General features: G+C 39.6%; 1 protein-coding gene across 1 annotated transcript in view; it reads right to left on the bottom strand.

Moving 5' to 3' along the window:
• Positions 1–12,083, bottom strand: part of cracr2aa (calcium release activated channel regulator 2Aa) — a 16,462-nt gene continuing 4,379 nt past the window's right edge. The window contains exons 3-18 of the mRNA XM_035664303.1: positions 10,505–10,616; positions 10,214–10,403; positions 8,957–9,103; positions 8,527–8,617; positions 8,307–8,402; positions 7,001–7,188; positions 6,458–6,529; positions 6,249–6,294; positions 6,025–6,104; positions 5,520–5,862; positions 4,778–4,910; positions 3,630–3,711; positions 3,093–3,207; positions 2,643–2,744; positions 2,139–2,215; positions 1–1,401 (exon numbers count right to left, since the gene is read on the bottom strand). Coding sequence (XP_035520196.1) covers positions 1,314–1,401; positions 2,139–2,215; positions 2,643–2,744; positions 3,093–3,207; positions 3,630–3,711; positions 4,778–4,910; positions 5,520–5,862; positions 6,025–6,104; positions 6,249–6,294; positions 6,458–6,529; positions 7,001–7,188; positions 8,307–8,402; positions 8,527–8,617; positions 8,957–9,103; positions 10,214–10,403; positions 10,505–10,616 — 1,962 coding nt within the window. The 3' untranslated portion in view covers positions 1–1,313. The remainder of the gene's footprint in view (positions 1,402–2,138; positions 2,216–2,642; positions 2,745–3,092; positions 3,208–3,629; positions 3,712–4,777; positions 4,911–5,519; positions 5,863–6,024; positions 6,105–6,248; positions 6,295–6,457; positions 6,530–7,000; positions 7,189–8,306; positions 8,403–8,526; positions 8,618–8,956; positions 9,104–10,213; positions 10,404–10,504; positions 10,617–12,083) is intronic.

The following is a 12,083-nucleotide window of genomic DNA, read 5'->3' as shown; positions in this document are numbered from 1 at the left end:
TTACCATTAACAATTCTTTATTCATCTCTTTTATGCTATTTACATTTTTATATACACATTAAAGTGATGTGCAAGATACTGACAGTAGTGAAGCACTATTGACTATAGTGCAATATCAAACAAAAAACAAACCAAAATGTCAACTTTTAACCATCCTGTACCATACAGATTACATAACATGTTATTGTGACACCAGTCTCATAAAATACTTGGCGCAGTGGCAGTTTAAGGAAGTATGAAATAAATATTTTCTTCACTAAACTTCATTTGGTCCATTGGGGAAAAATAATGATTTGTACTATTTTCCAGCTCTTGAAAAAGAAAACAGTTTGAGCTCAGGTAGCCTAACAACCTTCACACTGTTACAACAAAAACAGCAGAGAATTACAAATCAATAATATAATGTACAGAGGACAAAACAGCATTAACATGTAAAATACAATACTTTTAAATATGTTATCCTTGCAACAAATACTACATTTGAAGCAGTTAATGTTCAGTTTCTCTTGATTTAACTATGCAATCATTTTAGTTAATCAGTAGAATAAGCACATAAGCACATTTCTTTAGTCCTGAGCTGTTTTTACTTTGTCCACCAGGTAAAGAAAATCAAGACACCGTGCAATATCCTGCACTGCCACATAACACCAAACAAAGCCTTCCCCATATAATAGTTAAACACCCCCTGACAGTCTCAACAAAAACTGAACACCAAAAGCGTCACTAAGGTAGCATTTACTGCAAGGCTGTTTGATAATGTATTTTACAGCAATTGTTGTTATTTGTCCATGTCATAAGTTGAACAACTAAAAACAAAATCACACACACAACACTGAATTAATATATTAACACATACAGCAAAAAGCCCACATGTGACAGATAAATGGCCTTTGGAATCTTAATAAATATCTGCGTTACAGTCCGACTTTAGAGGAATATCCAACATTTAAAACATGTCAAAAGGGACTTTGACTTAAATTTGTTCAGTTGTATATACACAGCTATGTAAATAAAACTTTTTGTATTGCTATAATTATGTTACTACATTTTTATAAAAATTTGAGGTCATTTTCAAACTGCAAATAACTTGGCTAAAACACAGGGTAGACTGTTAATAATAGTGCAATAACATCCGTGACACCTGACATATACGGCCTTTCCATTCTGGTGGTGGCTTTACCCAACGTGCTACAAAGTGGAAGGAAGACTGTGTGAGAGAATAACGTGTCCTCTGTGGCACATGTGGTCAAACTATCACATTGTGTTTGTTAGTAAAGGGTAGTGCTACTATGTATGTGTTCACTGTTTAGCTGTTAGCAGCAGGATCTCTTTTTTTCTGAGGGGCTGCTGACCAGCTGGACCGTCTTCTCCTTCTCTCTGTCCTCTTGCTCTTTCAGAATTCTGAGGGACATAATGAGGCATCAACAAATGAATGAGTTGTGGCAGTTTTGAACTTGAATTCACTCTGAAAACGTACATGTGCTTTGCTGCTACTGCATCCAATCTGCACATGCTTCAGTTGTGCTCTGTGTGTATCAGGTCTGTGTGGACCCTTTGGGGTATCTATGTCACACTGGGGGATTAGTTGTAACACTGGCTGTTTGTTTTTTCATGCTGCTGTGCATTAAATGCTGTATTGTCACAGCATGAAGCATCCCCAAGAGTAGAGTTAAACTGCAATGCTATCTGTATTTGCAACAGTAACCTACGAATATTCCACGCAGAAATGTCTGTGATGGTAGATTACTGACAGCTCCAGCAGTAATATATATGAAATAAGGCACAGTGCTGCACATCTAACTGTACACCTCGAATTGAAGAAAATTCATTCATATTCTCACACAGAGGAAACAAAATATGGTTTACACAAAGACATTGCAGTTTGATTATGCACTGTGCATTGTTTTCACTTAAGCTTGCTGTCGTGTTCTCTGGAACCAGCTGATTAGTCCTTTGTGCCTCCAACAGAGAACAAATGAAACATTTGGCTGGTGATGTGCCTTGTTTCAGTACAGAAATAATCCCACTTTGAAAGCTGTTCAAGCAGACAATTGCTCCATATTTAGTCACAACACAATTATTGTTTCTTTGTTTTCCTGTTGCATAAACTCAAACACAAAGGCCATTATTTTGCTCACCTGGCTAAATGAACCATGGACTCTACCACATTGTGTCCAGAGCATGCGCTGCACTCATAAAAAGTCATTTGGCAGTCCTGAAAGAGACGCAAATGATGATGATGATGATGATGATGATGATAATGATGATGATGGCTGATTGTAACAAGATGTGTCTGAACATGTTTCAACTTTCTGCACATTGATTATTGTGGGCTTATCAAGGAAAGTACATTTTGTACTAATAGTTGCAAAAGCACAAATAAAACAAAAATCTAATCTACCAATATTCACTCATATGGTCACCATAGAAACTACAGTACACACCAGACAATTAGAGGAATAACACACTAAGGAAAGAAAAAGAAAAAGAAAAAAAACAAACTCAAATCATACATTACACTCTCTCTGTTCTATAACTGCGTTCCTAATGTATTTACTCAAAAAAGCCCCACTTTGTTGCTGTGCTCTGACGCTGATTTGTCAGCTAAGAACCTTGAGCTCAGTGGACAAAATGGAACAGACCTTGGATAGTCTTTCGCCCACTTCTTTCTGAACTTGTCTCTCAATCTCCTTGTCCGTTTTGTTTCCCAAGAGCATGATGGTAATGTCCTCGCCTGCACTTTCCTGTGAAAGAAAGAAAATCAAAGAATACAGACTCAGAGAAACTGATCTTCAGAAAAGTCCTTTGCAGTTAAAGGATTTAGCCATTAGCTTCTCTGTTGCTAGTGGCTGTAAACCAGACAGTAATGTATAGGTGCATCGCTGTAAACTAATTGAGCACCTGACCTATATTTGTCCCATATTTTTTACACTACAATACTGTGAACTCTGGGTTTCTGTGCAGCTGTTGCTCTATTTTGACTCCCTACAGCATATTGAAAATCAGCTTTCTAGGAAATAAAGTAAAACAAACTGTTTGTGTATTATTTCTGTGAGTAAGGTATGCAGGGCTGAGTGACTTAACCGTCTCACCTTTACACTTGTCAGCCACTGTCTGACAGCTGTAAAGCTCTGCTCGACTGTGATGTCATACATCACAACCACACCATCAGCCTTGCGAAAGAACTGTTTGGTGATGCTTCGATACCTACAGGAGGAGGAGGAGGAAGTAAACAAAAAGAAGAAGAGTTGTGTTTTTACTGGTACTTCAAAAAAATCTCTGAAACCTTCCCCTTGGCTTTACTGTCATTTGTGCAACCTACAAAATACAGGAATAATGTTTTAGTTATATGGGAACTTGTTGAAGTGCATGAAGCTCAAAACACTTAATTTTACTGTAAACCTGTCAGGAGGAAGAAAGAAAATGGGACGCTTTTCAACTTTAACAAGAAACAAGGAAATTATTTGGAACTTAAAGAATTCAAATACACTCTTTTGAAATACAGTAGTGGCACACAGTCATTGTCAAATAGCATAAGCTGACAGAAGTATCGTAGTGTTACAGTGGATTACAGACTCTGTTCAAATGTGATAATCTCTTTCCTTTCACCTCATGTATTGATGCCTCACCTCTCTTGTCCTGCTGTATCCCACATTTGCAGCGCCACCTGGCTGTTGTCCACAGTTATTGTCTTTACACTGTAGTCAATGCCTGCACATACAGAGAGGAAAATGTCAGCGTATTCCGTTTTATTACTGTGTAATGTACTGTTACAACACCACAGAACACATTACTGTATAAACATGCAAATATACAATATGCAAATCTATATAATGACCTAAATACATGTGAATGTGACACATTTTAAACATTATAATGTGGTAAACAAACGGGATTTCCTTTACTTTCTTTTAATTGATAAATGCAACACCTACTGTGCTACTTCCAAACTTGAAAATAGTCTTGTAGAACTTTTCTTATCACTGTGCTGCACAGCAAAATGAGATCCTACAAAAGTTGTGAGCCATAAAAAGTTACATTTGAAGATTTATATTATACACAAGCTGAATCGTATAAGCTCTGAACAAAATATTTTACTATGATGAAGTTTGCAGGACCAAATTGTGATGCTTTTGTGTTTCAATGAATTTTTCACATCGGCCTTGAGAGAATGTCTTGCCTCTTTTATTAGATTTTAGATAGGCGACAATATATTTGAGGTCAGCTGGTTACTGTCCCCATGACCCTGCATTGGACATTATATCATATACTATACACAGAAATTATTATTATTATTAAAACAATTTTATGCTAATGCTTATGCTGTTAAGTGATTATATAGCATATATTATTGTGAATCATATTGTACAGTACAGTAAGGAGACCACAACATACAATATATACAAGCTGATCAGAATGTTTAGTACTAAATGGTGAATGGTATTTATAAAGCACTTTTCTGGTCTACCGACCACTCACAGCGTTATTTCACATTTACCAGAGAGGCTGCCATGCAAGGTGGCACAGATGATATTAAGCTCACCAGTGACAAGTCACAGCAAAAGTCTATACACAGTCTTATACTGTGTATAGACTCTCCTTTCACTGCTGACGCTGCTGTACTCAGTGTAACTGAAAAAGATTTTTTTTCTCCAGTGTTAAAACCAACTGCTACATTCGAGTGCTTTGTAAGCAAACACTTACAGAGCCTGAGGTCAACCACAAGGCTGGGTGGGTTGTTGCTTTTTCTCACAGGAAGTGACAAGTTTGTACGTACCCACAGTGGCAGAAGTGCCAGGGTGGAAGCTGTCGTCACAAAATCGTCGAAGGAGGGAGGTCTTTCCTACACTCGAGTTCCCCACCAGGACAATCTTGAAGAGGCGATCAGGGGGCGAGGGACCACCTTCCTCCTGAAGAAACAAGGATTATGGTAGCAGGGATTTAAGGCGGTTATGGAACCTCACTTAACTACAATTAGTTAAGCGGCTGACTCCTGGCTGTTTGTAATCACGTGATTCAAAGTTGGAGCTGGAGAGAGAGAGACCTAAAGAGTGAATGGAGAGAGGGAGCATAGTTGCTATTTGAACTAGTGAATTTGTTATTTCCTGATTGTTTCATTGCAGTTACGTTCTAAAGCACAAACAAACATGGCTACACCTCCACAAAACCCTGTGAGAAGGAGATGGATTTTGTGTGAACGAATGCGGCCAAAGTCGCGCTTCATCCTGCCTGCTGTGCTGCGTGTGTGTGGCTCTCTGGACATGCAGCTCAGACAGCAGTGTAGACCGACCAAAATTGTCGCACCCAGGAGGCCTGTGAAGTCCTGTCAGTGAGAAATCTAACACGCTCCCTCACTATATCTGCTGCTTGACTTGTAAAAAGGGAGCTTTTTGCAATAAAAAATGCAAATGCATGCCTGTAGTCCTTAAATGTTGATCACATAAATAAATGTTTAGTTTATGTCAGGCATTCTTTATATATGTCACTTTACATATATCACTTGATGTCCACATGCTTACATTTATGCTGGTCTCCTTGCCAACAGGCTGACCCCTCGGAGATGTGGGGGTTTCCCTTTTCTCCACAGTTCCCTCTGACTCTTGCTGCTGGGCAGAGGACGCATGCGGGTAAATATCGCTCATCACCAACTCTATATTCTCCTCATTGTCTGAGGCTTCCTCTCCTTCACTACACTCCCGAAGTGGAGCTTGTGTCTGACAGTCATTCTGGAGCAAGTGTGGGAGGTGGTCTTCCTCGATGGAGATGATTCTCTGGAGGTGCCCTCTTGTCCCTGCTGTGCAAGACCCGTTGGCAAGGCTCTGCCTCACACAGCTAGTGGTGGTCGGCTCCTCTTCATCCTCACTGCAGACAGAAAGTAACGTTATAGCCCACGCTACAGTGCTGATGAAAACAATGCAGATCTAACCCACTTGTGGACAACAGAAGAACATATAGTGCACAGACTACAGTCTTGACAAAGAGTGGTTAAATTTTTATTTAATGTATCACTTGAGGATGTTTTACCTTTTGAAGATATTTGTGTTTGTGTGTTTCACAACATTGATTAAAGGCCTCTGCTTCAAACCTGGTGTTTTCTTTGGGTTCTGCAGAAATAAAACATGATGTTTTTATTCACATCGCAGCATGAGATCCAGGGTTCAATCAGAATTTAGGGGGTTGCTATTCTTGGCTGTGAAGATCACTTAAATCTTTTCTCTATTCCCGTAATTTTTAAAAAAAGGACATACCTGATAACACATGTCCTTTTCATCCCGTAAATGTTTGTTCATTTCCCTGGATACAACAAAAAAATGAAAATATTAAAAACAGAGAGAAGAAGAAGTCTTTTCATCATATTGAACTTTTCAACATCAAAATAAATATCCATGTCACGTTTCTGTATTGTAGTTATTCTTTCTCATGTGGAGCCAGTACAGCTGTACCTCTAGATCCGTACCTCAAAAGGTCCAGCTGTTTGAGGAGGCTTGCTCGCTCTCGATGCAGTCCCTCAGTCAGTCGGTATATTTCCCTGTGTTGAACAACAGTGCTTGCTTTATTACAAATTACTCTGTGACCAAACAGACACACTATGTTACACTTTATTAAAAACTATAGAACAGATACATTGTCGTTTCTTGTTTACTCTCTTTCAAACATAAAACTCAGTAGAAAAAAAACTCAATAGAATACAGAACCAGCTTAATGTGCAATATACACAAAAATAACTGTGGGTTACAGCAGCTCTACTGTGTCTGTCAACATTACCATGTAAATGATCCCAATAGTTTTACAGCTTAATGACAGGGACATCAAAATTTGTGGGAGTCAATTGGCCTAATTATTACATAAATTTTGTATAAAGTATCTGCTGCCTCCATTTGTTTGCAGCAAAAACATGCAATCTTATCCTGACCAATGAGTCATAAATAACAAAAAATGAGAGGCCAAATAATCAGGGCTGAAGTTATAAAGAAGCCTAAGTAAGTAAACTACAACTCACATCTCCTTCTCCTCATGAAGCCGTGTGGACTGCTCCTGCAGCACACTCAGCTGCTCCTGTGCCAAGATCAGCTCCTGGCTGGTATGCTCCAGCTCCCGGGCTAACTCGTCATTCGTCTGCTTCAGCTTCACGTTCTCCACCTTGGTCTCATGTTGTTCACTGTGAAGGTCCTTGCACTGACGCTCCAACTGGAGACAGACCCGTAGATAATAATAAAACATTTTTTGGTTTAGATGAAATGTGTGTCACGGTGCTTCACACAAGGACAGGGCCCATTTACTGAGGTAGTACTGACCTTTAGGTAAGTAGTATTGGATTATGTGGATTATTCAATAATCAACCAGCCAATGTTATTTACATGTAGTATGTTGAAAGTCCCTCTTTGATCACATCAACATAAATACAAGCTGTAACACTCAACTAACTAATATATTCATTTAAAATCCGTGTGTAGGAAAATAAAAATGTCTGACTCTGGTGACGCCTAGTGGTACACATTCACACAATCTTTTCCAGCAATTGTGCTCTCAACTCTAGAAATGCATGGCTCTTAAATGTACAGTGACCTGTTTAACCCATAACCCATTAACCCGTCATAGGATGAATGTGAAGGGACTGCATTATGTGGATAAACAATCCCTTCAAACAGCTGACTAAAGTATTTTCTAAGAAACTGCTATAGTAGCGAGCACAGCCATACTAAATGTTTTTAATTTAAAGCTGTGCCAGACTGTATACAACAATATGGACTGTATGAAGACTATAATCCACAAACAGGAAACCTGGTAAACAGCTGACATATTAATTAGAAGTGCTAAGGAGCTGTGAAGGGAAGAAAAGTCCTTGTTGGCGTGACCAGAATTAATTTCAGTTCACTAATTAGCCTTGAAAGCCCAAGTGCAAGTCTGTAAATGGGGGTGTGACAGAACCTATTAACATCTAACAGCATCTATCCACACAAGCTGCTCTTGCTTCTATGAAACTGCGTTGATTAGATTGAATTCGATAAAACAAACAAATCAACAACTCAATATAACTGAGTGTTAAAATAAGGTTTATGTTGCTATGCAAATCTCCTCTTTCAAGATAGATGGACTGTGGGACTGAGTATGTTTTCACATACCTTTCTGTTTTTTTTACAACATTCTGTTATCGGACATCTTGTTGAATGTGTCACATGTGTTGCTGCTCTGACAGCCGAATTTACCAGTGGGATAAGTGAAGTGAGTATGTGAGTGCCTTTCTCAGAGACTCTGAATAGTGCGGTGCATTCTGGGGGAAAATCTTGTTGCTACCTCTCACTCACCCTTCTCTGTTTCTGAAAGAGCTGTTCCAGCTCCTTCTCCTTACTGGACAGCTGCAGCTCCATGTCTTGACTGCGAGACAGAAACCGCTCATAGTCCTTCAGTGCAGGGATGAAAGAGGGAGGCACAAGGACCAAGGTGATGAGGGAGAAGATGTACATTGTTTGATAGAATCAGCAACATAGAGAAAAACCGTGTTTGACATCAATAATATGTTTGTACCTGCAGCACAATCCTGTCTTTTTCACTTTTTATTTGCTGCTCCATTTCTTCATAAAGACGCTGGATCTCATCATCGTGTGTTGCTGCTTTCCTGTGTGAACAAAGTTCAGATGTGATCATGTGCTATGCAAAGTATGTACACACCATGTATATGAAATAACTGCCTAGTTGAATACACTTAAACTCATATAAAGTATAGTATAGTTGATATTCCTTGAGAAACAATAGGTTTCTGAAAGTCATCATTTAAGAGCAGAGCAGTGCATTCAAAGCCGAACAGAGACTGAATAGAGACAGCTTCTTTAAATGATGAACACACTAATTACGGAGCCACTTCACAGCTCAGCCAAATGCTCTTTAGTGGAGACCTCAAAATGCAGTTAACCCTTAAAAGCTCCTGAACCTTCTACTACTACTGTCTAGCAAAGACCTTTTGAGAGCGCTCTCCATCTCCCTCTTCTCCTGGTTGGCCTCTACGATCTGGGATGTCACTCTGGCCAGGAAGTCCTCAAAATTGGATAAAAGGTGTGGCTCATCACGTCGCAACTGGGCCCACAGACTGCGCACCTCAGCAGGACTGATGGGACAGAATGGAGAAGCAGGTGTAAGCAAGTGCAGCATCAATGTCAGTGTCTTTAATGAGATTGTCTTCATCATGAGGTTTCACAGGAAATGCACTAGTCTTTTTAAAAGGTCTTGAAAAATGCATTTATTATTAGAGCAAAGAAAAACACACATTTGACATAACTTCTTGAACCAACACTTTTGTGTGTTCCAAGGTCTGCTACTACAAGGCAGCTAAATCAAAACACTGAATACAAACAATCATTTCAGTTTTGAAATTTGCATTAAAATCAGTTATGAGAGAACCAAAACTGTATGATGATGGAAAAATGTAAGAAAGAAACAATGTAATGCGCCTGTAAGCCATGATAAGGTAGTCAAACAAATCCCTGTAAAACTTTTCAAGAGTTACAAATACGTATCCTTAAACTCCAGCCAACATCAATATCAGTTAATGCTGCACAAACTGATCCGATCTAAAAGGTCAAGATAACCACGTAGGCGGAAGCCAATAGGACGTGTAAATGTGGCATCCACCTCCACTACTGTTTCATTTTACTGAGTTGGAGTTGTTTGTTAAAGGTGGGTCTAGTCATAAATTTAATAACATCCTGTCATTAGATATCTCTCAGTCTAACAAAGCAATGTGTAACCAGACATTAACTAGAGTTACTGATGACCAGTGAATATTGTATTTGTAGGATTGCCACTGCGCTCTGACCGACTGTTGCAATGTTCTAGATACATGCATCCATATAAAGAAAAGGTTATGGTACTTAGTACTGTGTCATTCAATCAGTTTACTTAAAACATCTGTCTGGCATTGCACAGACCATTTTCGGCCAACAAAAAACACAATCCTATTGAATATCTAAGCAGTCACACTATAATACTGAGAGGACTGCTCAAAGAGGGAGCACAGGTATTGCTTGAAAGTGGAAACTTCCAACTCTTGTTTAGTTTGCACAGCTGATTATAGTCTCAGGCCAAGTTACTGAGAATATAGTGTAGACTTAAAGGAGGGGTTGGGTGCAATGATATGAAGCGTACCTAACAACACATGCTGTAATCACAAGCACACACACAAACAAACACACACAAACACACACACGCACGTACTCACTCTTCAAAGACACTTTTGGCTCCCAGGCTCTCCATAAGCATGCAAAAGTGTTTCTCCTCTTCATCCTCATCTCTTTTTGCCAGGCTCTCCTCCCACTGGGTTTGGTACAGGACCTCTGTTGGGCTTTTACAGGCGTTTTTCTCCCCCATGTCTTCCTCTACAGAAATCTCCTGGCCAAATAAAAAATGACCTAAAAAAAACAAGAGCTTAAGTGCACAACTGAGACATCAGGGCAAACCTACTGGTGGTGGTAGTGGCATTGTTTTGAGTAGAAACAGACTGCAAACATACTAAAGCCAGAGGAGAACTCCTCTAGGGTAAGGTATCCATTGCCGTCGGAATCAAGGGTATCAAATACGTTCTCCAACTCCTCCGCGCTCAGAGGGAGCCCGCCATTCAGCCTCTATTTAACAAGACACAAAACACAGCTGCAATTGCAAAGAACAAAGCCTCAAGGACATTAACTATACTGTAGCTAGTGCAACTGCTACTTTAGACTTAAAAGGACAGTCATTTGTGCAGACGCTACCATGTGCATTGGAACAATTGGTGTTTCTTTCTGATATATTTTACCAGTCAAAAATAGAACAAAGTATCCCTAATGTGAGCTTCTTGTTTTATGGACATGCATTATCTTCACACTCACACAGTTAAACACATTAACACCTGGGATATTTCCAGTGCAGCTGTATACTTCAATGTTTGACCACTGGGCAGCTCCACTGGAACAGATGTTGGCTCAAGTAAGATTGTCAAGAGCCCTTTAACAGAACATTTTAAGTAGACTAAATTGCTATTTGAGAAGAGGAGGAGAGGGACATGACAGAGTGAGAACCTGAAAAAACCCTAACCAGGACAGTAACTGCTGGACCATTTACAAAAAAGCCAACACAGCCACGCCTCTGTAACCAGCTTGGTTTTTATGCTGTGTTTACACTGCTGCTAATGTTGACCGAGGCCACCCATACAATCCAGGGGAGGGCGAGGGAAAGGGTAGCACATGTGTAAGATTGTCAGCTGTTCTTGTAAAGTGTGTTATCTGGGCAGAACATATCCCATATGTCAGCAAACAGTAGAATTGTAAAGCTAAGCGTGTAGGTGGTCATAGTGTCACTGAATGTACTTTTAAGCTGTGAAAATACTGTCGCTCGAGAGTGCACATAAATGTAAGCAGTACTGCTCATTTAGCTTGTTAGATAAGCTACAACCGACGACAGATGTATGGAAAGTCTATCAAGTGCTGCTTTTAACCACAGATTCTGTCTTCAGCACAGATGGGCCGGACCGCTGTACAGCTCACCATCTAATTTCCAATCCATTATCATAAACACCGGATCAAAGCTTCCCCTCTATGTATTTATGCTCCTCAGGGCGAGAGCCTACAAGTGCTTCATCAAAGGATTAGCCATGGCGGGGGTGAATATCCGAGGGGCAAGTGAATCTGCACAATAATGTGAGTGGAGGAGTTGCATGACAAAGCTCCTGCACAGCTCTCTGTGTCTCAGTCTCTTTTATGCCACTTTGAATAAGGTGCACACGTCCTATCGGTGTCCTATTCAGCATCGTTAATGAGAGCACAGACCGTCTTTGAATTTTAGGCTAATTTTGGATGAATGAAGAGTTGTTATCTCTAAAAAAAATGATGACAATATGATGCCCTGTAGACTGTAAATGATTAAATTTGGTCCAAATAGCACTAATATTTTGTCAATTAGGTGTACCTACAAGTAGTTAGTAGGAATTAATTTTCTGTGGCCCCTAAATGTAATCTATGTTAAGATTAAATTAAATTCATTATTTCATTTGTATGGCTTTCATGCAACAAAGTAGTGGTGGGCAGTATGATCAAAAATGTGTATCGTATCTGTAT

This window comes from Morone saxatilis, unplaced genomic scaffold (assembly GCF_004916995.1).
Source record: "Morone saxatilis isolate NCDOM2014 unplaced genomic scaffold, NCSU_SB_2.0 Contig2, whole genome shotgun sequence".
NCBI classification, from domain to species: Eukaryota; Metazoa; Chordata; class Actinopteri; family Moronidae; genus Morone; species Morone saxatilis.
This window is presented reverse-complemented; position numbering and strand designations above follow the sequence as displayed.